The sequence below is a fragment of the Cherax quadricarinatus genome, chromosome 1, assembly GCF_038502225.1.
Source record: "Cherax quadricarinatus isolate ZL_2023a chromosome 1, ASM3850222v1, whole genome shotgun sequence".
NCBI lineage: Eukaryota > Metazoa > Arthropoda > Malacostraca > Decapoda > Parastacidae > Cherax > Cherax quadricarinatus.
The window spans coordinates 96,119,125-96,146,306 of record NC_091292.1 but is presented as its reverse complement, the minus strand read 5'-3'; the positions used below and the strand labels follow the sequence as shown (position 1 = coordinate 96,146,306).

General features: G+C 39.5%; 1 protein-coding gene across 6 annotated transcripts in view; it reads right to left on the bottom strand.

The window, feature by feature from the left end:
• LOC128689652 (GDP-D-glucose phosphorylase 1) overlaps window positions 1-27,182 on the bottom strand; it is a 49,627-nt gene that overhangs the window by 12,566 nt on the left and 9,879 nt on the right. The window contains exons 1-5 of one of the 6 annotated variants that reach the window (XR_008407201.2): window positions 22,670-23,931; window positions 21,647-21,874; window positions 20,303-20,449; window positions 19,316-19,423; window positions 8,220-8,398 (exon numbers count right to left, since the gene is read on the bottom strand). Coding sequence is in view for 5 of the 6 variants with exons in the window: in XM_053778013.2 (XP_053633988.1) it covers window positions 8,220-8,398; window positions 19,316-19,423; window positions 20,303-20,449; window positions 21,647-21,871 (659 nt within the window). In the remaining variant the exon portion in view is untranslated. The other 5 variants (XM_053778013.2, XM_070084938.1, XM_053778021.2 and 2 more) reach the window with 5 other exon arrangements.

The window sequence follows — 27,182 nt, the reverse complement described above, 5'->3', positions numbered from 1 at the left end:
ACCTTGGTGGGATACGGCCGGTTTGTTGAAAAAAAAAAAAAAAACACACCCCTCTGGGTTATCTTCTATTTTCTTTCTAGTGTTTGTTCTTGTTTATTTCCTCTTATCTCCATGGGGAAGTGGAACAGAATTTTTCCTCTATAAGCCATGTGTGTTGTGAGAGGCGACTAAAATGCCGGGAGCAAGGGGCTAGTAACCCCTTCTCCTGTACAAATTACTAAATTTAGAAAGAGAAACTTTCATTTTTCTTTTTGGGCCACCCTGCCTTGGTGGGATACAGCCAGTTTGTTAAAAAAAAAAAATGTTTACTGAGTATACCAGGAAAAGTGTACGGTAGGGTTATTATTGAAAGAATTAGAGGCAAGACAAAGAGTAAGATTGTGGATGAGCAAGGAGGCTTTAGAGTGGGTAGGGGATGTGTAGATCAAGTGTTTACATTAAAGTGTATATGTGAACAGTACGTATTTAGATAAAGATAAGGAAGTTTTTATTGCATTTATGGATTTAGAAAAGGCACATGATAGAATGGATAGGGGAGCAATATAGCAGATGTTGCAATAGGTAGTAAGTTACTAAATTCTGTAAAGAGTTTTTATGAGGATAGTGAGGCTCAGGTTAGGGTGTGTAGAAGAGAGGGAGATTAGACAGGGATGTGTAATGTCACCATGGTTGCTTAATACGTATACAGTGGACCCCTAATACGTATACAGTGGACCCCCGGTTAACGATATTTTTTCACTCCAGAAGTATGTTCAGGTGCCAGTACTGACCGAATTTGTTCCCATAAGAAATATTGTGAAGTAGATTAGTCCATTTCAGACCTCCAAACATACACGTACAAACGCACTTAAATAAATACACTTACATAATTGGTCGCATTCGGAGGTAATCGTTATGCGGGGCTCCACTGTATTTATGGATGGGGTTGTAAAAGAAGTAAATGCTAGGGTGTTGGGGAGAGGGGTTGGATTAAATTATGGGGAATCAAATACAAAATGGGAGTTGACACAGTTACTTTTTGCTGATGATACTGTGCTTATGGGTCATTCTAAAGAAAAGTTGCAAAGGTTAGTGGACGAGTTTGGGAGGGTGTGTAAAGGTAGAAAGTTAAAAGTGAACATAGATAAGAATAAGGTGATGAGAGTATCAAATGACTTAGGTAAAGAAAAATTGGATATCACATTGGAGAGAAGGAGTATGGAAGAAGTGAATGTTTTCAGATATTTGGGATTTGATGTGTCAGCGGATGGGTTTATGAAGGATGAGGCTAACCATAGAATTAATGAGGAAAAAAAGATAAGTGGTGCACTGAGAAAAAAAATTATTTACCACATGAAATATACATTTTCCTACACACAAAAAGAAGGATACATGCAGAATATATATATTGTGCATGTACTAGATCACTAAATGAAGAATAAATGACACTTACTTTTATTGAAGATGTAGTGATGAGACACTGTGTCCTGGAAGTACCTTTTCCTCCTGAGTAATATAGGTCTTGTTTGGCATTTTCTTCCAGAACATGCCTTATCACACTATGTATGCCAGTACGATTCTTAAATCCCTCAAACCAACCTTTGCTGGCCTTAAATTCACCAATATGAGCACTAGTTCCAGGCATTTTTTCCTGTTCACTTGGGTGTTAGTCGACTGGTGTGGGTCGCATCCTGGGGGACAAGATTAAAGACCCCAATGGAAATAAGTTAGACAGTCCTCGATGACACACTGACTTTCTTGGGTTATCCTGGGTGGCTAACCCTCTGGGGTTAATTGTTTCTCGGTATTCTCGATAAGCCACACCAATAACAGTCTCTCCACATCTTCGAATAGTACAGCCGACCGTTGTGCAGCAGCAGCTGACCATGGTACAGCAGCAACTGACAGTAAGCACAGCAGCAGCAGCTGACCATGGTGCAGCAGCAGTAGCTGACAGTGGTGCAGCAGCAGTAGCTGACAGTGGTGCAGCAGCAGCTGATGGTGCTACAGCAGAAGCAGACCATGGTGCAGCAGCAGCTGACTGTGGTGCAGCAGCAGCTGACCATGGTGCAGCAGCAGCTGACCATGGTGCAGCAGCAGCTGACCATGGTGCAGCAGCAGACCATGGTGCAGCAGCAGATGACCATGGTGCAGCAGCAGCTGACCATGGTGCAGCAGCAGCTGGCTGTGGTGCAGCAGCAGCTGACCGTGGTGGTGCAGCAGCAGCAGCTGACTGTAGTGCAGCAGCAGACTGTGCTACAGCAGCAGCTGACCATAGTGCAGCAGCAGCTGACTATGCTACAGTAGCAGCAGACCGTATTGCAGCAGCAGCAGACCGTATTGCAGCAGCAGCAGCAGACCTGGGTGCAGCAGCAGCAGCAGACCTTGGTGCAGCAGCAGCAGCAGACCATGGTGCAGCAGCAACAGCAGACCGTGGTGCAGCAGCAGCAGACCGTGGTGCACCAGCAGCTGACCGTGGTGCAGCAGCAGCAGACCGTGGTGCACCAGCAGCTGACCGTGGTGCAGCAGCAGCTGACCGTGGTGCAGCAGCAGCTGACTGTGGTGCAGCAGCAGCTGACCGTGGTGCAGCAGCAGCTGACCGTGGTGCAGCAGCAGCTGACCGTGGTGCAGCAGCAGACCATGGTGCAGCAGCAGCTGATCGTGGTGCAGCAGCAGCTGACCGTGGTGCAGCAGCAGCAGACCGTGGTGCAGCAGCAGCAGACCGTGGTGCAGCAGCAGCTGACCGTGGTGCAGCAGCAGCTGACCGTGGTGCAGCAGCAGCTGACCGTGGTGCAGCAGCAGCTGACCGTGGTGCAGCAGCAGCTGACCGTGGTGCAGCAGCAGCTGACCGTGGTGCAGCAGCAGCTGACCGTGGTGCAGCAGCAGCTGACCGTGGTGCAGCAGCAGCTGACCGTGGTGCAGCAGCAGCTGACCGTGGTGCAGCAGCAGCTGACCGTGGTGCAGCAGCAGCTGACCGTGGTGCAGCAGCAGCTGACTGTGGTGCAGCAGCAGCTGACCGTGGTGCAGCAGCAGCTGACCGTGGTGCAGCAGCAGCTGACCGTGGTGCAGCAGCAGCTGACCGTGGTGCAGCAGCAGCTGACCGTGGTGCAGCAGCAGCTGACCGTGGTACAATAGTATTTCTCACCCTTTTTACCACAGGGTTGGCACTAGAAGCTTTCTTTGGGCCCATGATGGCTTATTTAGCAGTTACAAGCACTAAAAACACTGGAATAATCCAAAATTTATCGAATGTACGCATGCAACCATGTCCGCCCCGGCTTGTACACAATGTCACATTAGCTCAGCTGAGGCGCTCAGGCCAGACAGATGTGTGGACGCGTATGGGACGAATGATGCAAGTCGAGTTTTTCAACGTACAGTAAGACCCCGCTTTACTGCGTTTCGCCTTATGGCGTTCCGCTAATACGGCGATGTCAAATTATGACCAGAGTTTGCTATACGGCAAGCGGTCTTTCAAATATGGCGCCCCCACCCGGTTTGTTTACATTTTCCGTGACCACATCTATTATGTCAGGAAACTTTCCAAAATTTCAAGTGTTTTAAAGTTACTGCATATTTTATATGTACTCTGATAATTATACTTATGTGTACCTGTACCTAAATATACTTACACACTGTGCTGGTGTGCAGGTACACATTAAAATCACTAAGTCTCTCTCTACTCATGATGCCAATACTATGTAATAATAATCACTCTTGGGCACACTAAATGTCTTATTTTACATCAATATAGGCATTTTCATTAATCCATCTATGATATTTTCCTCAAAATTATATATGAAACCCATTACATAGCATATAAACATGACACATACACTCACAGAATAAAAATTGATGTAAATATAAGATTTGTTTACAAAGCAGCTGTGTAGGTAGTGTCGGAAGAATTATGTTTTCTCTAGTCAAACTGGGTGATAACTGTAGAAAAATATTCTTTTCGTATGCCTTTACTCTATATATAGCAATTCACGACCCGTGTGGGTTTAGTGCTTTTTATTATAATAATAATATTATTATTATTATTATTATGAGTCCTGGAGATGGGAAGTACAGTGCCTGCACTCTGAAGGAGGGGTGTTAATGTTGCAGTTTAAAAACTGTAGTGTAATGCACCCTTCTGGCAAGACAGTGATGGAGTGAATGATGGTGAAAGTTTTCCTTTTTCGGGCCACCCTGCCTTGGTGGGAATCGGCCAATGTGTTAATAAAAAAAATATTACTATTATCTTCATTCACTCTAAAAATGGTGTGTTGCTGTTTGTTTATTCTGTACTAACTTGTACAACTTGTACACAATGTAAGAGTATTTGTACTGTGAGGTAATAATTATTATTATAAAAAATACTGAGGTAAAAGTTTTACAAACTCTTACAAATGTATGTCGGGGTCAAATTTTACACTGACAAGCATCATAAGTCGGTTTTAACGTAGGTTGAGGACATCATAAGTTGGGGGTCCACTGTCTAGTGGGACAACACTCTTATATGGGTGTGAAGCTTGAGTTATAAATGCTGCAGTGAGGAGGCAGTGGAGATGTCCTGTCTAAGAGCAATGTGTGGTGTAAATATCATGCAGAGAATTCGAAGTGTGGAAATCAGAAGATGTGGAGTTAATAAAAGTATTAGTCAGAGGGCTGAAGAGGGATTGTTGAGGTGGTTTGGTCATTTAGAGAGAATGGATCAAAGTAGAATGACATGGAGAGCATATAAATCTGTAGGGGAAGGAAGGCGGGGTAGGGGTCGTCCTCGAAAAGGTTGGAGGGAAGGGGTAAAGAAGGTTTTGTGGGTGAGGGACTTGGAATTCCACCAAGTGTGCACGAACGTATTAGATAGAAGTGAATAGAGACGAATGGTTTTTGGGACCTGATGAGCTGTTGGAGTGAGAGCAAGGTAATATTTAGTGAAGGGATTCAGGGAAACCTGTTATTTTTATGTAGTCGGACTTGAGTTCTGGAAATGGGAAATACAATGCCTGCACTCCAAAGGAGGGGTTTGGGATATTGGCAGTTTGGTGGGATGTGTAATAGGATGGTATATATATAATTGGGGCCCTGATATTATATTCTATATGGTAAATAGTATAGTTTATTATTATTATTATTTCAAATCACTTTTTATATTGTATTTTTATATATGCTTCTAAACTGTTGTATCTGGGTGCCTCTGCAAAATCAGTGATTATGTATGAATGAGGTGAAAGTGTTGAATGATGATGAAAGTATTTTCGTTTTGGGGATTTTCTTTCTTTTTGGGTTACCCTGCCTAGGTGGGAGACAGCCGACTTGTTGAAAAAAAAAATACACACTTATAATAATGTTCAAAAAATGAATGAAGATAAATGCTGGTAAGAAACAACAACAGAATATAAACAAATAAAAATAATATAAATGAAGTGCTGAAAATATACCACAACAGACTTTAGAATTATGGATGCAACTGGAATAATTTCAGAATTAAAATTAAATAAATTGACTGATTTAGCAACAGTCACAGATGTTTAGAGGAAACTACCAAATACTTCGTAAAGTTTTTCTCTGCCATGCAGTACTGAATGTCTGTAGCGTAACCATTTAGAAATTATTTGAAATGCTCAGACATGTTAGTGGCTATTTGTGCTTAACAATATTTTATAACATGCAACAAAATAAAAATTTGAATTTGAATTTGGACCCTATTAGATGGATGAAATTGGATGAAATCTTTTTTTTAATATTTCTAACACCAGTGGGGTGCATTCAGACAACTGACATGAGGTATAGTATGTAATTTGAATATTACTAAAAATCCACAACATTTTACCCCTGAATGTTAAATATCAAATATAAAAAATAAATCAAACATAATACACGAGTTATGTTCTGAAAATCAATCCTTTATGTAATTTTGTATGTAAATGTGAATAATTAGGGTTAGGTTCTTAGCACCTTCAAAAATGCCGTTTTTCTTTTTTTAATTTCTGACACATTTATATACCCTACTGCTTGGTGATCTAGAAATGACTTATGTTCAGCACCTAAAATCTAAATAAAAGCTTACTCACTAAATAAAGTTACTTAAGTCAGGTTTGGAAAAAAGCTGGTTTGTGGCAATATATTGTCTATTTCTTCCAGATAAAATAGGCATGGCTCTCTTTCCAAAGAAAATGGACATTCCTCATGCAGGAGCAATGACTTATAATTTTTTTTATGCAATTTCAATAGTTTAACATTTTAAAATGAAGACTCAGACATGAAAATATTTCTGATAAGAGATTTCCATGGCTTGGGAAAAGCCTGTGTCTGACTCTGGATCAATACTGTATATGCTGTAGTGGCACTATGAACTTCAATAGATGAGTCACCGCTATCAGCCGATAGGTAAAAAGCAAGTGCTGCAGCCGACTACTGCATTGAAAAGATACAATCTCCAAACACTTCTATATAAACAAATCTGAGGAAAGAATAAAGAATTTAAGATAGGTTAAAATTCTTTCCTGTTAATTTAGGATATTTTCAGTCAAAAACACAGTACTATTTATTGAAAAGAAATATGGAAAGTGTTTCATTAAAAACAAGATATCAAAGCATGCACTATGAACGACTAACTAAAATGCTCTATGTTCCCATTGTATGATACAATCAAAATGAGACCTGATTTGTACCCAAATACACAAATAACCCACACATAGGAGAGAGGAACTTATAAAGATGTTTTAGTTTAACCTGGACCATGAAGTAGTCACACTAGTTAATGGTCGGACTGAAACATCTGTTTCTTTTTCCTATGGGCGGGTTATTTCTGTGTTTGTTACAGTCACGGTATTGTGCCCTTTTATTCTTTTTGTACCCAAATACATTATCTTTGGAATAGATGATCAAAACTTTTCCACCTTTCCCTCAACATTTCTTACTAACTAGTGCATGAACTGGAACACAAATTTCTGCATACAGCCTTCCAATAAATGAAAAAAAATCTGTAAATTACAGATAAAGGAGAAAGAGGGAAGCCACCTGCTACAAGATATGTCACTAACTGCCTCCTCTCACAAAAGCAAAATTTCATGTTGTAGAGTATGTCATAGGGATGAGGGAAGTCATTTGCAGAGATCATAACTACAGTTATTACTCAAAATGACAGGAAATTTTTGAAACTGACCAGGCTAGTTAGCTGGTTTACAGGTAATGTACTTCCACTAGAACAGTCAGATTTGAAGACTGATTTCATTATGGAAAATGTATTGCATATCTGCACTGCTTTATTGCTACTATAGTAAATATCCAAAAACTTCCTAAAAATCCACATCAACTTACTGGCAGATCTATAAAATAAAAAAACTTTTTAGACAAAGTACAGTTGACCCTTGAACAACATGGATTTAAAGTGCACGGGTCCACTTATACACAGAATTTTTCAGTCAACACACTGGAAAATTTTTTAGAGATTTGTGACCGCAAAAAATTAAGAAAAAGTTAGGTATGTCATGAATGAATAAAATATATGTAGATACTAATCTATTTTATCATTTATTAGCATAAAATGTACACAAATCTATTATAAAAGTTAAAACTTATCAAAACTTACACACACAAACAATTACAGATCGTACATGTTCTATTGGCACCTGAGAGAAATTTAAACATATGTAAAGATGCAATATTAAATCATAAATATGAATTTCTTTTTCACATTGTCTTTTCATTTCTGATGTCTAGAATTAGTGTTTTGTATCATATAAAACAATAGTGATGTAGTTACTGCTATCTAGACAGATAATTCATCTTTTAAACAGAAAACAAACTTATGGTATCAATACATACAGTACAGTATAGTACAGTACTGTAAATGCATTTTCTCTTCATTATGATTTTTCTTAACATTTTTTTCTCTAGCTTACTTTATTGTAAGAATACAATACATAATACATATAACATACAACATTTGTGTTAATCAACTGTTTATGTTATCAGGAGGGCTTCCAGTCAACAGTAGGCCATTAGTAGTTAAGTTATTTGTGGAGTCAAAAGTTATACCCAGATTTTTGACTGCACGAGGGATTGGTGCCCCTAACATCCACATTGTTCAAGGGGTCAACTGTATATATACCTCTCACCTTATGCATAACAATATATGGTAATTATTAAACATGGTATAGATACTCTTATTTAAAGTTAACAACAGGAACACTAAACAGATATAAAACTGTTTTCTATACCAAAATAAAATGGTTTTACTTTCTACTCACGGTGTCGTAGATAACAAAATTGTATGGAGAGCGATCATGAGTCCTTTCTCATTGAGTACTTGAGGCTGACACTGGTCCAGAAAAGGAACAAGTAAACTATGGTTGCTGCAGATAGGAGCATTATTGATGACCACGCTACCTTCCAAGACTGCTGTTCCTTTTCCTACTGTATCCACTGTCTATCAACAGCATAGGGCAAGTTATAGAAAACTGTCTAAATTTCAGTGTAAATGAACAATTTTAAACATCTCACACAAGATTCCTACACCTAACAAAATAAAAAAAAATCCAAACAGAGGAGTAAAGTTTTAGAATATTTTATGATACTGATAAGAATTCAAGCTTATTTAACAATGATTCTTTTATTTAATATTCCAGGATTGTAAGGTTATCTTAGTCTTACAATGACAAACCATATACAGACTATGTGACAGATTCCTCTATAAATTTAACATTCAACTACTTAAGCTTGCTAAAGTAGTTTTCCTGATTAAAAATAACATTTTACATCATACATGGATCAGAAGAGTTTGAGTTCACTTACAAAGTGAGTACTGTACAAACAATATTTGACTAATATTATCTGAATGTATCAGAGCTCTCTAGCACAGCAGAATATTCTGTTTCAAGAGAGTTTCACATTCTTATGGTGGATTTTTATATATTCCACACAAAAAAAACAGGGCAGTGGAATGTAAAGCTAAAATGTGTAGCAGACATTAACAAAATTAAGTAATGGAGGAAGAAATACGAAAGTAACTCTTATACACAACATTCCTAACATGAATTATAGACCTAGCTTTGTTTCAGATGTCCACCTCTCTCTCAATACACTGTCAAATGTTCTTATCTTCAGAACACTTGTGACCTGACCTGACCTGACCTTACCTTCACTTTCTCTTCACCTTTTCTACTGACTTGTTTTCTATAACCCCTCTGTCTTTCCTGTCTTCTGACTTTCTCCTGTTTTGCCTCCTTTTTTCTTTCTAGCATGGGCCAGTAAGCCTACAGCATGCTCTTCTGCCCTTTGGGGATAGGTGTTAGAATGCTAAATTATTAGAATATTGGAATACATGATAACTGTAAGTTAAATAATGTAGAACTTAGCCATACAGATTGCAAAAAGGACTTGGGGGTTATGGTGAGCAGCAACCTTAACCCAAGACAGCAATGCCTAAGCGTATGTAATAAGGCATATAGATTATTGGGATTTATATCAAGAAGTGTAAGCAACAGAAGTCCAGAGGTTATACTGCAGCTTTATACATCATTAACATGTGGAGTTCCCCAAGGTAGTATTCTGGGTCCCTTATTATTCTTATGTTATGTCAATGATATGCCTATCAGTGTCAAGTGCAAACTCCTACTGTATGCAGATGACAGTGCTCTGTTAGTGACATGTAAAGACCCACAAGATATTGCTAATGTTTTAACACTGGAACTGGAGTCCTGCAGCAAATGGTTAGTAGACAACAAACTATCATTATACCTAGGGAAAACTGAAGCCATTCTCTTTGGCACGAAACATAAACTGAGAAGGGTAATTAATTTTAATGTTCAGTGTAATGGGGAGCCCATCACTTTGGTTTCATCAGTAAAATATCTGGGAATCCCCTTTGACCCATGCATGTCAGGAGAATTGATAGGGAACAGTGTAGTAAAGAAAGCGAATGCCAGACTGAAGTTCTTGTATAGACAAGCACAGTGTCTACCTACTGAGGCTCGCAGGACCCTATGTCTAGTCCTTATACAATGCCATATGGATTACGCTTGCTCTTCATGGTACTCTGCCTTGACAAAAAAACTGAAAGATAGACTGCAAATCACCCAGAACAAAATCGTAAGATTCATCCTGGGGCTGGGACCAAGAGAACATGTAGGCCAGGATGAATTACAGCAGTTGGATATGCTGAATGTTGAAGACAGAGTAAAACAACTGAAGCTAAATCATGTTTATAAAATTGCTCACAAACAGTGTCCAGAATATCTTGCTGTCAATTTTGTCAAGGTTGGGAACCAAAGCAATCATAGTACTAGGGGGAGAGAGCACAACTTTGTAGTACCCACAGTCATTGGCCAGGCGTCAAACACCTTTTATTGTACAGCAATAAAGGAATGGAACAGACTACCCGCACATGTCAAAGCCAGTCATAGCATGAACCAGTTCAAGAAGAGTGCCAAAAGGTGTCTGATGAATGTAGCTACAGAAAGGGAGGGGAATGATTTTCTATTTTTTAGCTAACATACGTGTAAATTTTACCTTATTCCTAGTAATGACCCTAGTATTGTAGATAGTCTTAATGACCCTCGTGTAGTAGATAGTCTTTTTAGTATGATAATAAGATGTTATCTTCATTGTAGAATAATAAGAAAATATTATAACCTTTATATTATAATAATAAGGTAAAAGGACCCCAATGGAAATAAGTCACTCTGTCTGACTTTTTTGGGTTATCCTAGGTTCTCTACACATATGCTGCTATGTATGATAATTCTATGTAACTGTATTTGTGTATACCTGAATAAACTTACTTACTTACTTAACCCTTTGACTGTTTCAGGCCCCTCTCTGAAACTGTCATTTTATGTCGCTCAATTTTTGAAAAAAAAAAAAAAAAATATTTTTTCTTATGAAATGATAGAGAATCTTTTCCTGATGGTAATGACACCAAAAGTTCGAAATTTGGTCGAAAACTCGTGGAATTATGCTCCCGCGAAGTTAGCGGTCTCGGCGACATATGCGTATCGGCGATTTCGCCGACTTTGAGCCCAATTTTCAGCCAATTCCATTGTTCCAGTTGACCAAACTCATAGCTATTTCTTTAGAACTCCATTTTATCTATCAGCTGAGTACAAGAAACCTCCCATTTACTAATTTGGACTACCCAATATGGTGGTCAGAAATTGGCAATTTGGCCAATTTCACGCAAAATAAAAAAAGATGCCAATTTCAAAATAGGGTCCAGAATAAACAAGGTAGACATTCGTGGCACTAAAATAACATATGCTCTGTTCATTAGTCACATCTCTAGGCCCCTCTTATATTATTATTGCTTTCTATTTTGATTTTTTATTCATACAAAAAAATACAAAATTTACTGTTATGCAGACGACTGCATTATTGTAAAAATGGTATAAATAATATTAGTGCACTAGTGAAAGAATATTAGACTCCCCAGTTGACGTGTATTGGACGTGTGGTGTGATTTATTTACTCTTGAACATTGGTAAAAATCGAACATTTCCGCTACTTTGAGCTCAGTTTCAAGGTCGTTTTCATCGTAAAAGTAATGAAAATCATCTCTATTTCTGTAATATGTTTTCCATTTTATCACCTAAGACCATGAAAACGCGAATACAACGATAAATACTATACGAAAATACACCTCAAAGTCGGCGTTTTATTCCAAAAAAACGATCAGTTTTTTTTTCTCATTACGCAATGTGTGCTGCAGGATTTTTTTTATGTGGTGCACACTGACCACACAGACCCATTCTCTCACATGTGGGCCTACCAGCTTTCTCCCACTTGATTTGAAGCGGCTAGAATTATTGAGTATATATACGTCAGAAACATTGGCTCGTAAGACGTATTTATACGTCGAAAACAGTCAAAGGGTTAAGGCCTCACCTAGATTATGCAGCTCAGTTCTGGTCTCCATATTACAGAATGGACATAAATTCGCTAGAAAACATTCAGCGTAGAATGACTAAATTAATAAATGGCATTAGAAATCTCCCTTATGAAGAAAGACTGAAGACTCTTAAATTACATTCACTTGTAAGACGAAGAATGAAGGGAGACATGATCAAAGTGTACAAGTGGAAGATGGGTATTAATAGAGGGGATATTAATAAGGTCTTGAGGATGTCTCTCCAAGAGAGAACCCGCAGTAATGGATTTAAATTAGACAAGTTTAGATTTAGAAAGGACATAGGAAAGTATTGGTTTGGAAATAGGGTAGTTGATGAGTGGAACAGTCTACCTAGTTGGGTTATTGAGGCTAGAACTTTGGGTAGTTTCAAATTTAGGTTGGATAAATATGAGTGAGAGGGGTTGGATCTGAGTGGGACTTGCAAATGAGTGGATCGAGTTATCAGAGCTTATTTCTTGGGTAGCATTGAAAATTGGGTTGGGCAAATGTTTTGTTAGTGGGATGGACTGTAAAGGACCTGCCTAGTATGGGCCAACGCCTGCTGCAGTGATCCTTCTTTCTTATTTTCTTATGTTCTTACATTTCTTTTTTTTTTAACATGTTGGCTGTTTCCCACCAAGGCAGGGTGACCCAAAAGAAAGAAAAATCCAAAAAGAAAAAAAAAAACTTTCATTATCAGTCAACACATTCACCATCACTCATACATAATCACGACAGTTTAGACAGTCACTCCAAACTGCCAATATCCCAAACCCCTCCTTTAAAGTGCAGGCACTGCACTTCCCATTTCCAGGACTCAAGTCCAACTAACCAGTTTCCCTGAATCCCTTCACAAAATATTACCCTGCTCACACTCCAACAGCTCGTCAGATACCGAAAACCATTTGTCTCCATTCACTCCTAACACGCTCATGCATGCTTGCTGGAAATCCATACCCCTCGCCCACAAAACCTCATTTACTCCCTCCCTTCAACCTTTTCGAGGACAATCCCTACCCCGCCTTCCTTCCCCTAAAGATTTATAGGTTCTCCAAGTCATCTACTTTGTTCCATTCTTTCTAAATGACCAAACCACCTCAACAACCCCTCTTCAGCCCTCTGACTAATACTTTTAGTAACTCCACACCTCCTCCTAATTTCCACACTATGAATATAAGAGGTAGCCTGGCTAGACGAGTACTTCTTGTCTGGCTGGTCTACTTTTTTAAGATGTAGTAGGTTGGTAGACAGCAACCACCCAGGGAGGTACTACTGTCCTGCCAAGTGAGTGTAAAACAAAAGCCTGTAATTGTTTTACATGATGGTAAGATTGCTGGTGTCTTCTATCTCATAAATATGCAAGATTACAGATACGTCTTGCTACTTCTACTTACACTTTGGTCACAGTAGACATACATGTACACGTTTATTTATACACACTCATCGGAGTTTTCTTTGATTTTATCTTAATAGTTCTTGTTCTTAGTACTTTTCCTTTTATATACACCTACCATCCGACTTTAAGACCGAGTTCGGTTCCGAGAAACCGGTCGTAAGTCGACATGGTCGTAAGTCGAACTTTACTACTGAATATATCAACAAAACATTTTGGTAATGACTTTATTTTATTGTTTTATTTTGGTATTTCATGTTTTACTTTACTTTTTATGTTATTAGTACTGTATTTTATACTGTAAGGTTTAGGATAAACACTGTGTACAACACAAATAGTTGTTTATTTCCCAGAAATTTGGCATAAAAAACACGGTCGTAAGTCGAGTGGTCGTAAGTCGAGCAGGTCGTAAGTCGGATGGTAGGTGTACATGGGGAAGTGGAATAAGAATCTTTCCTCCGTAAGCCATGCGTGTTGTAAAAGTCAACTAAAATGCCGGGAACAATGGGCTAGTAACCCCTTTTCCTGTAATGGTTAATAAAATGAATAATAAGAAAATTGTCAAAGTGAGATGTCTGAATGTGCGTGGATGTTGTGCAAATGATAACAAAAAAAGATGATTGTGGATGTTCTGAATGAGAAGAAGCTGGATGTCCTGGCTTTAAGTGAAACAAAGCTGAAGGGGGTGGGAGAGTTTTAGTGGAGAGAAATAAATGGGATTAGGTCAGGGGTTTCAAATAGAGTTAGAGCTAAAGAAGGAGTAGCAATAATGTTGAAGGATGAGCTATGGCAGGAAAAGAGGGAGTATAAATGTATTAATTCAAGGATTATGTAGAGTAAAATAAAGGATGGATGTGAAAAGTGAGTTATAGTAAGTGTATATGCACCTGGAGAAGAGAGAAGTGTAGAGGAGAGAGATTTTGGAAAATGCTGAGTGAATGCATGGGGAGTTTTCAACCAAGTGTGAGAGTACTTGTGGTTGGGGATTTCAATGCTGAAGTGGGTAAAACTGTTGTGGAGGGAGTAGTAGGTAAATTTGGGGTGCCAGGGGTAAATGAAAATGGGAAGCCTTTAATTGAGCTATGCGTAGAAAGAGGTTTGGTAATAAGTAATACATATTTTATGAAAAAGAGGATAAATAAATATACAAGGTATGATATAGCACGTAATGAAAGTAGTTTGTTAGATTATGTATTAGTGGATAAAATATTGATTTGTAGGCTCCAGGATGTACATGTTTATAGAGGGGCAGCTGATATATCGTATCATTATTTAGTTGTAGCTACAGTTAGAGTAAGAGGTAGATGGGACAAGAGGAAAATGGCAACAACAAGTAAGAGAGAGGTTTAAGTGTATAAACTAAGGGAGGAGGAAGTTCGGGTGAGATATAAGCAACTATTGGCAGAAGGTGGGCTAGTGCAAGTATGAGTAGTGGGGGGGGGGGGGGTTGAAGAGGGTTGGAATAGGGTTGGAGCAGAGGTTTGTGGCTATAGGAGGGTGGGTGCAGGAGGAAAGAGGAGTGATTGTTGGAATAATGAAGTAAACGGTGTGAAAAAAGAGAAAAAGGTAGCTTATGAGAGGTTTTTACAAAGGACAAGTGTTATAAGAAGAGCAGAGTATGTGGAAAGTAAAAGAAAGCTGAAGAGAGTGGTGAGAGAGTGCAAATGGAGAGCAGATGATAGAGTGGGAGAGGCACTGTCAATAAATTTCAATGAAAAGAAAAAATTTTGGAGCGAGTTAAACAAGTTAAGAAAGCCTTGGGAACGAATGGATTTGCCAGTTAAAAACAGAGTAGGGTAGTTAGTAGATGGGGAGATGGAGGTATTGGGTAGATGGCGGGAATATTTTGAGGATCTTTTAAATGTCGACACAGAAAGGGAGGTGGTAATGTCACACACTGGCCAGGGAGGTATACCATCTTCTAGAAGTGAAGAACAGGATGTGAGTGTGGGGGAGGTGCGTGAGGCACTATGTAGAATGAAAGGGGGTAAAGCAGCTGGAACTGATGTGATCATGACAGAAATGTTAAAAGCAGGGGGGATATAGCGTTAGAGTGGTTGGTATTTTTGTTTAATAAATGTATGAAAGAGGGGAAGGTACCTAGGGATTGGCATAAAGCATGTATAGTTCCTTTATATAAAGGGAAGGGGACAAAAGAGATGGTAAAAGTTATAGAGGAATTAGTTTACTGAGCATACCAAGAAAAGCATACAGTAGAGTTATTATTGAAAGAACTAGAGGTAAGACAGAATATAGGATTGCGGATGAGCAAGGAGGTTTTAGAGTGGGTAGGGGATGTGTAGATCAAATGTTTACATTGAAGCATATATGTGAACAGTATTTAGATAAAGGTTGGGAAGTTTTCGTTGCATTTATGGATTTAGAAAAGGCATATGATAGAGTGGATAGGGGAGCAGTGTGGCAGATGTTGCAAGCATATGGAACAGGTGGTAAGTTACAAAATGCTGTAAAGAGTTTTTATGAGGGTAGTGAGGCTCAGGTTAGGGTGTGTAGAAGAGAGGGAGACTACTTCCCGGTAAAAGTAGGTCTTAGACAGGGATGTGTAATGTCACCATGGTTGTTTAATATATTTATAGATGGGGTTGTTAAAGCAGTAAATGCTAGGGTGTTCAGGAGAGGGGTGGGATTAAATTATGGGGAATCAAATACAAAATGCGAATTGACTCAGTTACTTTTTGCTGATGATACTGTGCTTATGGGAGATTCTAAAGAAAAATTGCAAAGGTTAGTGGACAAGTTTAGGAGTGTGTGTAAAGGTAGAAAGTTGAAAGTGAACATAGAAAAGAGTAAGGTGATGAGGGTATCAAATGATTTAGATAAAGAAAAATTGGATATCAAATTGGAGAGGAGTATGGAAGAAGTGAATGTTTTCAGATATTTGGGACTTGACATATAAGCGGATGGATTTATGAAGGATGAGGTTAATCATAGAATTGATGAAGGAAAAAAGGCGAGTGGTGTGCTGAGGTATGTGTGGAGACAAAAAAACGTTATCTATGGAGGCAAAGAAGGGAATGTATGAAAGTATAGTGGTACCAATACTCTTATATGGGTGTGAAGCTTGGGTTGTAAATGTTGCAGCAAGGGGATGGTTATAGGCAGTGGAGATGTCCTGTCTAAGGACAATGTGCGGTTTAAATATTATGCAGAAAATTCGGAGTGTGGAAATTAGAAGGTGTGGAGTTAATAAAAGTATTAGTCAGAGGGCTGAAGATGGTTTGTTGAGGTGGTTTGGTCATTTAGAGAGAATGGATCAAAGTAGAATGACATGGAGAGCATAAAAATCTGTAGGGGAAGGAAGGCGGGGTAAAGATCGTCCTCGAAAAGGTTGGAGGGAGGGGGTAAAGGAGGTTTTGTGGGCGAGGGTCTTGGACTTCCAGCAAGAGTGTGTGAGCATGTTAGATAGGAGTGAATGGAGACAAATGGTATTTGGGACCTGACGAGCTGTTGGAGTGTGAGCAGGGTAATATTTAGTGAAGGGAGTCCGGCTATATAAAGTAACCGGTTTCCCTGAGGAGGGGTTTGGGATATTGGCAGTTTGGAGGGATATGTTGTGTACGTTTATATGTATATGCTTCTAAAATGTTGCATTCTGAGCACCTCTGCAAAAACAGTGATTATCTGTGAGTGAGGTGAAAGTGTTGAATGATAATGAAAGTATTTTCTTTTGGGGGATTTTTTTTTTTTTGGGTCACCCTGCCTCGGTGGGAGACAGCCGACTTGTTATAAAAAAAAAAATACAAGATGACAATATACTGTAATAGGATATAATATACGAGGATAAAAGGAAATGAAAGATTTGATAAGAGAATTTCTTAGCATTGTACCTGCTACAGGGATAACAAAGCTCACAGTTGTAGGTTAAGGAAAAAAGTGGAGCCAAAGGGATACCTGGAGAGGGTTTTGGGGATCAATGCCCCTACAGCCCGATCTGTAACCAGGCCTCATGGTGGATCAGGGCCTAATCAACCAGGCTGTTACTACTGGCCACACTCAACCCGACGTACAAACCACAGCCTGGCTGATCAGGTACGTACTGACTTTAGGTGTCTGTCCAGTGCCTTCTTGAAGACAGCCAGGAGTCTATTGGTAATCCCCCTAATATATGCTGGGAGGCAGTTGAACAGTCTTGGGCCCTTGACACTTATTGTGTTGTCTCTTATCGTGCTAGTGGCACCCCTGCTTTTCACTGGGGGTATGTCGCATCATCTGCTGAGTCTTTTGTTTTCATAGGGAGTGATTTTTATGTGCAAGTTTGGTAGTAATCCCTCTAGCATTTTCCAAGTGTATATAATCGTGCATCTCTCCCGCCTGCATTCTAGGGAGTACAAGTTGAGGAACTTCAAGTGTTTCCAGTAATTGAGATGTTTTATCGCAGTTATGTGTGCCGTGAAGGCTCTCTGTACACTTTCTAGGTCAGCAATTTCACCTGCTTTGAAAGGTGCTGTTAGTGTGCAGCAATATTCCAGCTTAGATAGAACAAGTGACCTTAAGAGTATCATCATGGGGTTGGCATCCCTATTTTTGAAAGTTCTCATTATCCATCCTGTCATTTTTGTAGCAGATGCGAGTGATACAATGTTTTGGTCTTTGAATGTGAGATCCACTTACATGATCACTCCCTGGTCTTTTATATTAGTTTTTCGCTCTATTGCGTGGTTGGAATTTGCTTATACTCCGATATAGTTTTAATTTCCTCACGTTTTCCATATCAGAGTAATTGAAATTTCTCATCATTGAACTTCATACTGTTTTCTGCAGCCCATTTAAAGATTTAAACAACTATAGGCCAATATCAAACTTGCCATTGCTATCCAAAATCTTCGAGAAACTCGTGCGCAAGAGATTATATTCATTTATAACAGCACAAAGCATATTCAACCCTTGCCAATTTGGCTTCAGAAAAAATAAAAGCATAAACGATGCAATTATAAAAATGCTAGATCTGCTTTACACAGCACTGGAAAATAAGGAACATCCATTAGGATCTTTTATTGACCTAAAAAAAGCCTTTGACACAGCAGACCATGGCATCCTACTCCACAAACTTAACCATTACAGTATAAGAGGCCATGCACTTGCATATTTCAAATTCTACCTTACTAATAGGTATCAGTACGTCACCATTCAAGACACAACCTCATCAACACGACCACTTGATACTGGAGTGCCACAGGGAAGTGTGCATGGTCCCCTACTCTTCCTCTTATACATCAATGATCTTCCCAATCTATCACAACACTTGAAACCCATTCTCTTTGCTGACAACACAACTTATGTCACCCCCCACCCAAATCTTGCCACAGTCAACACCATTGTTAACAAGGAGCTACTAAAAGTATCTACTTGGATGACAGCCAATAAACTTAAACTTAACACTGACAAAACCTTCTATATTATGTTTGGTAATAGAGCAGATGTTGCCCAACTTAACATGAAGATCAACAACACTCTTATTGCCAAACATAATGAGGGTAAATTCCTAGGCCTACACCTTGACAGCAACCTGAAATTCAGCACCCCTATCCAACACATGGAAATCACTACCGGAACAGGTCAAGGATCCTCTGACAACTTATAAACTTAGGACTTTGCTAAAAAATCATCTTATCTCTCAATATTAACCAAATCAACCAAAACATATGCTAACTAGTTTTATTATATGACCTCTAGGCTTTTAATTCTGTCAATCCATAAAATATTACCACCTGAACCATTACTTGTAATGTAGATTTTGTGTGCAATTTCAAGATTATTTTACCGAACCCTACTCCACCTTACTACCTCACATTTGTATTAAGTTTAAATAAGATTGTAAAACAGTTAACCACTACTTCTTGTCTAGTTTTAAGTATAGTTACTATGTACTATTATCTTGTCTAGTTTTAATTAGTTACTATGTACAGTATTAGGATTAGTCTGCAAAAAATGTCCTGGCATGATAGTGGCTATCTTTGTACTTAGCAAATCAAAATTGTAATTACACACTGTAACCTTTATAAAGAAATAAACTTCACTTTACTTTACTAAAATCTGGAACTAGCTACCTGCAGTAACCAACCTTGAATCATGTTAACAGGAATGACAGCTACATGTCCAACTCCAGTGGCAGATTTAGAACCATCTGTATACTCACTTGTAGCATCAAAGTGTGACTGAAAATGATCAAGAAAGCATAAGCACCTGTTCAAAGTCGAAGGGTGAGACTTTGGAAATAACAGAAGAGTAGGGAATAGTAAGGAATATGAAAATCACAAAAAGGAGGTAAACCCAAGGATTCAACAAGGGTTTGTAAGCATAAACTAGAGGGACATAATAAGGATGAGCAACGATTAAATCCCACAGCTTTGTAATAACATCCATAATAATTCTGCAAGTCATTAGATCATGAAGATCATGGAAATTAACAAGATAACAAAGATAATGTGTAGTTGGTCAACATCACACATAAGAGATATAAGATTCTGCATAGAAGCTTCAGCCAGGGACGACCAAAAAGTCCCTAAACAGAAAAGCAATCCCAGAAAGATTAGCAACTGAAGCAGAGGAATATACCTGATCTCCATAGTTTTAACTTGGATAAGACAAAGCTTGAGCGACGATGAAGGTTTCATCTACCAGCCCTTCAGTAAAAGTGAAATAAATACATATCAACTTTAAAGCTAAATCGAAATCCTACAACCTACTTCCTTTCTGTAATGAACATGTTCACCACTCTGTGGTGCTTTTTTTTTCCTCTACCAGAAGCTTATGCAGTGGTGTGATTATTCATATCATATACATGTACTTTTCCTACTATGCTCGTTATAACTGATGGAATAGCATGCTTACTGAAACAACCATGTTATTAAAAACTAAAATAATAAAAAGGCCCCCCAATGGAAATAAGTCACTCTGTCTGACTTTTTTGGGTTATCCTAGGTTCTCTACACATATGCTGCTATGTATGATAATCTATGTAACTGTATTTGTGTATACCTGAATAAACTTACATACTTAAAAGCACTGAAATAATAAAAAGAACTAAACCTCACCTTGGGAGAGTTCTGCTCATAGTGAAGGTTTGTAAGAATCTCTTCTGTCTTAATCTTGGTGAAATTAAAACATTCAGGTTCAAAAGGCTGCACTACATTTAAAATATTTTGCGATTTTCTCTTCATAATTTTTCGGTTTGCATTCATCTGTAAAGTAATCATTTTAATGTTATGAGGTGGTCAATTTTATACAGTACATGTGAATTTTTATGAAAATAAAATTGCATTTACCCATGAATGCACACACATGCATGCATGCATGTAATTGTTGTGAATCAGTTTGAAATAATAAATCACACTTTTAAAAATTGTACTACTGTTCATTTAGCTTGATAGATGAGTACAAATAGGTAGTGTGTGTGTCTGGCGATCGATCAGAAAACGGAGGCTTGAGCCTCCACCACACTTTGCGCCGAATGCCCCACATGGGTATAGAGCTTAACATGAATGATTATTATGCTCATTTAGCTACCTTTATTATTATGCATAAAATTTAGTTAACTGCATAAAAATACTACTTAACAGCCTATGTCCAATTCTTAAGTAGTCTTTAAGCATTAGGATTAATCTGTCTAAAATGCATTTGCATACTAATGACTTTCTTTTCTGCCTAACAATGTTTTATTATATGTAAACTACATTATCTTTGTACAGCATATAAAGAAATAAAAATATGAATCTGAATTAAATTTCTAATGCAGTTGACCTTAACATTCATGACCTTCGTTAAAATCATTCTATTTATTTACATATAGCAATAATAATCTTTATTTCCACAAGTACAAGGCATACAGGCCTAGATGATATCAATGACATACTACTATATAGAAAACCCCTTGTTATGCAGAGCATTCTGGGCAAATTAGATGCAACCCACACCAGTCGACTAACACCCAGGCACCTATTGTACTGATAGATGAACTTGAACAGCAGGTGTCTTAAGGAAACATGTCTTAATATTTCAAGCCATACCGGGGATTGACCCCCGGACGTCAGTGTGTGAGCTGAGTGCATAGCAACTGAGCTATGGAACCACCTGATTATTATATACATACATGATTATTATGATTATTATATATATTCCCTGGCAAATGATGAACCCACAGTGGTCACACATTGTCTTGAAAGTGAGAGGTAATCAGGTCTGATCTAAGGGGTGCTTCAATTTATTGGATCAAGAGCCTTTCATCAGCATCAAGGGACTCCACTCTGAAGGGAAAAAGAAGTTAGCTCCTAGTCTTTGGATCAACAGCTGTTCTCTGCTGTCCAGTACAGCACACCTTGGAAGGGGTTTTACCTGGGTGTTTTCAAAATACTGTATCAAAAATACATCTTACTACTCACCTGGACAACAAATTTATATTTTCCAGCTAATAATTTTGTTTCAACATCATCAACTTTGTAATTAAATAAAGATGCATCATCTGCTGCCTTCCACTTTTCCAGGAGTAATGAATCAAAAGCTGACATCATGTCTTGGCCATGGTCACTGCTGGTATTATATACAAAATCACTGTTGGAATATTTGAAAACTAACTCATGAGATGCCTTGACCTCCTTGCTAACCATAGCCTGGAAATTAAGATAATGTGAATTAGCTTAATACTGTGCTATGAAAGGCTAGTTTGTACACCAGTGATGAAAAGACATGGAAATTTCATCTGCTACTTGGAATTACAACCCCCCCCCTCCCTTGAGCTATATATACCCACTTCATAAAGCTATGGATATTCCCTCCCTTGAGCTATATATACCCACTTCATAAAGCTATGGATATTCCCTCCCTTGAGCTATATATACCCACTTCATAAAGCTATGGATATTCCCTCCCTTGAGCTATATATACCCACTTCATAGAGCTATGGATATTCCCTCCCTTGAGCTATATATACCCACTTCATAGAGCTATGGATATTCCCTCCCTTGAGCTATATATACCCACTTCATAGAGCTATGGATATTCCCTCCCTTGAGCTTTATATACCCACTTCATAGAGCTATGGATATTCCCTCCCTTGAGCTATATATACCCACTTCATAGAGCTATGGATATTCCCTCCCTTGAGCTATATATACCCACTTCATAGAGCTATGGATATTCCCTCCCTTGAGCTATATATACCCATTTCATAGAGCTATGGATATTCCCTCCCTTGAGCTATATATACCCACTTCATAGAGCTATGGATATTCCCTCCCTTGAGCTATATATACCCACTTCATAGAGCTATGGATATTCCCTCCCTTGAGCTATATATACCCACTTCATGCAGCTATGGATACCCCATCCCTTGAACCATGTACACCCTCTCCCTTGAGCCATAAACACCACGTCCTTCAGCTCTTCCTTGAGCTATGGACACTGACCTGAAATTTGCCTAAAAAGTTCTAAGATGTGGAAGAGTTGTTTGGTGGTGTAGCTGTTGTTAGGTGACGTAGCACTGGTGAGGTGGTGTAACATTCTTGTTAGGCAGTGTAGCACTCTTGACAGGTGGTCTGGTAACTGATGGGTGACCCGTGGCCTGGTAGGCAACGTTTCTTTGGACCTGACTAGCTTGTGCTAGGTCTAATGCCGTGTTCATTCCTTAAGTGGATGTGACCTGGACCTGACTAGGTTGGGTCAGTGGCATAAGCCGGTAGGTAACTTGGACCTGCCTTGCATGGGCCAGTAGGCTTGCTGCAGTGCTAATTCTTTCTTATATTCTTCCTTCATGCACACACACACACACTGGAACCATTATGTACCTCTGTAATCTTTTTGACTACCGTCCACAGGATGAGTATGGGATTAAGTAAGTAAGTAAGTTTATTCAGGTATACACAAATACAGTTACATAGAATTATCATACATAGCAGCATATGTGTAGAGAACCTAGGATAACCCAAAAAAGTCAGACAGAGTGACTAACACAGACGCTTTTCCTTCACACAATTTTATAATATTACAATGAATAATATAACAAAATGATCAGTTTACTATATGTAGTCGTGCAATTTATTAATCAGATCTAATCAAATCAAAACAACGATCTGTAGTGCAGTAACAGTTCATATGGTAATTAGATGAGTTATAGTGCATTCAAGAGAATGGATTATTCTACTAGGTAATGCTATAATAGCATAGTTTGGTAAGGTTTCTCTAATTATACAACTGAGTTATACATTTATGACAACAGGAAAATGCAAACTCCCTTCCTGTAAGCTTTTTCACCCTGAAATGTGTACCTCTTCAGTACACGAAAGACTGTGCTATAACTTAAATTGCCAGGCACACCATCTAAAGGGTACAAAAAGATACAAAACATCCAGGCCATGGGAAAACCTGGGTAGCCACAGCCACTCAAGAGGGAGAGGTTTTTTAGTGCCAGGAAGGAAAAAAAACTGGCAGGAAGATCAAAATGAATTTTTTATGAGAGAGCCACAAAATTTGATTAACACAAGCCTATCCGATGTTATCCTGACGCCAAATGACTTCGAACAGGCGATAAATGACATGCCCATGCACTCTGCCCCAGGGCCAGACTCATGGAATTCTGTGTTCATCAAGAACTGCAAGAAGCCCCTATCACGAGCCTTTTCCATCCTATGGAGAGGGAGCATGGACACGGGGGTCGTCCCACAGTTACTAAAAACAACAGACATAGCCCCACTCCACAAAGGGGGCAGTAAAGCAATAGCAAAGAACTACAGACCAATAGCACTAACATCCCATATCATAAAAATCTTTGAAAGGGTCCTAAGAAGCAAGATCACCACCCATCTAGAAACCCATCAGTTACACAACCCAGGGCAACATGGGTTTAGAACAGGTCGCTCCTGTCTGTCTCAACTATTGGATCACTACGACAAGGTCCTAAATGCACTAGAAGACAAAAAGAATGCAGATGTAATATATACAGACTTTGCAAAAGCCTTCGACAAGTGTGACCATGGCGTAATAGCGCACAAAATGCGTGCTAAAGCAATAACAGGAAAAGTCGGTCGATGGATCTATAATTTCCTCACTAACAGAACACAGAGAGTAGTCGTCAACAGAGTAAAGTCCGAGGCAGCTACGGTGAAAAGCTCTGTTCCACAAGGCACAGTACTAGCTCCCATCTTGTTCCTCATCCTCATATCCGACACAGACAAGGATGTCAGCCACAGCACCGTGTCTTCCTTTGCAGATGACACCCGAATCTGCATGACAGTGTCTTCCATTGCAGACACTGCAAGGCTCCAGGCGGACATCAACCAAATCTTTCAGTGGGCTGCAGAAAACAATATGAAGTTCAACGATGAGAAATTTCAATTACTCAGATATGGTAAACATGAGGAAATTAAATCTTCATCAGAGTACAAAACAAATTCTGGCCACAAAATAGAGCGAAACACCAACGTCAAAGACCTGGGAGTGATTATGTCGGAGGATCTCACCTTCAAGGACCATAACATTGTATCAATCGCATCTGCTAGAAAAATGACAGGATGGATAATGAGAACCTTCAAAACTAGGGAGGCCAAGCCCATGATGACACTCTTCAGGTCACTTGTTCTATCTAGGCTGGAATATTGCTGCACTCTAACAGCACCTTTCAAGGCAGGTGAAATTGCCGACCTAGAAAATGTACAGAGAACTTTCACGGCGCGCATAACGGAGATAAAACACCTCAATTACTGGGAGCGCTTGAGGTTTCTAAACCTGTATTCCCTGGAACGCAGGAGGGAGAGATACATGATTATATACACCTGGAAAATCCTAGAGGGACTAGTACCGAACTTGCACACGAAAATCACTCACTACGAAAGCAAAAGACTTGGCAGACGATGCACCATCCCCCCAATGAAAAGCAGGGGTGTCACTAGCACGTTAAGAGACCATACAATAAGTGTCAGGGGCCCGAGACTGTTCAACTGCCTCCCAGCACACATAAGGGGGATTACCAACAGACCCCTGGCAGTCTTCAAGCTGGCACTGGACAAGCACCTAAAGTCAGTTCCTGATCAGCCGGGCTGTGGCTCGTACGTTGGTTTGCGTGCACCCAGCAGCAACAGCCTGGTTGATCAGGCGCTGATCCACCAGGAGGCCTGGTCACAGACCGGGCCGCGGGGGCGTTGACCCCCGAAACTCTCTCCAGGTAAGCTCCAGGTAATCGTACACCAAATCCAGTCATTCTTGGAGTGGAACCACAGTCGATGGCCTCCACTCCAAACCAACAGATACAGATACTAATGCCGGAAAAAAATCCCCCCCCCAGTACCAACAATACCACCAGTCCGATAACATTCTTCTTTGCAAATATACAGGGTCTAAAGCCAGCAATAAACAACACAATACCTTTCATCCGTGGACTGCTTGCAGAGGCAAAGGCAATGTTCGCGGCTTTCACTGAGACCCACATAAAGGATCACTTGGACAACGAAATATGGATCCCAGGTTACAACCTATACAGATGTGATAGAGTGAACAGGCAAAAGGGGGGGGGGGTTGGCCTGTACATTGCAGAGTCACTTGTTTGCACAGAACTGCTAAATGCCTCAAATGATGTAGTGGAAGTTTTAGCAGTAAAGGTCGAGAACCAAAACCTAGTCATTGTGGTAGTCTACAAGCCTCCGGATGCAACATCCCAGCAATTCCAGGAACAGCTGTTAAAAATTGACCACTGTCTGGAAAATCTTCCAGCTCCTGCACCCAACATCTTGCTCCTGGGGGATTTCAACTTAAGGCACCTAAAATGGAGGAATATAGCAAATAATATTGTTGCAGTAATAACACCAGGAGGCAGCTCTGATGAAAACTCTCACTCACACGAGCTTTTAAATCTCTGCACAAAATTCAATTTAAACCAGCAAATAATAGAGCCTACTAGACTGGAGAATACACTAGACCTCATCTTCACTAACAATGATGATCTGATAAGAAATGTCACCATATCAAAAACAATATACTCAGATCACAACATAATTGAGGTTCAGACATGTATGCGTGGAGCCCCAGACCGACATAATGAGACTAGTCACGAGGGAGCATTCACCAAATTCAACTTCAATAACAAAAACATAAAGTGGGACCAAGTAAACCAAGTCCTAACCGATATAAGCTGGGAAGATATACTAAGCAACACAGACCCCAACTTATGCCTAGAACAGATTAACTTGGTGGCACTCGATGTATGCACAAGGCTTATTCCTCTAAGAAAAAGGAGGAGTAGATGTAAAATAGAAAGAGATAGGCGCACCCTTTACAGGCGACGGAAAAGAATAACAAGAGCGGCTAAAAGAGGTCAATATATCTGAAATGCGTAGAGAGACACTGGTCAGAGAAATAGCAAGCATCGAACTCAAGCTAAAGGAATCTTATAGGAGTCAGGAATCGCGGGAAGAACTACAAGCCATAAATGAAATCGAAAGAAACCCAAAGTATTTCTTCTCCTATGCCAAATCAAAGTCGAGAACAACATCCAGTATTGGGCCCCTACTTAAACAAGATGGGTCCTACATAGATGACAGCAAGGAAATGAGTGAGCTACTCAAGTCCCAATATGACTCAGTTTTTAGCAAGCCGCTAACCAGACTGAGAGTCGAAGATCAAAACGAATTTTTTATGAGAGAGCCACAAAATTTGGTTAACACAAGCCTATCCGATGTTATCCTGACGCCAAATGACTTCGAACAGGCGATAAATGACATGCCCATGCACTCTGCCCCAGGGCCAGACTCATGGAACTCCGTGTTCATCAAGAACTGCAAGAAGCCCCTATCACGAGCCTTTTCCATCCTATGGAGGGGGAGCATGGACACGGGGGTCGTCCCAGTTACTAAAAACAACAGACATAGCCCCACTCCACAAAGGGGGCAGTAAAGCAACAGCAAAGAACTACAGACCGATAGCACTAACATC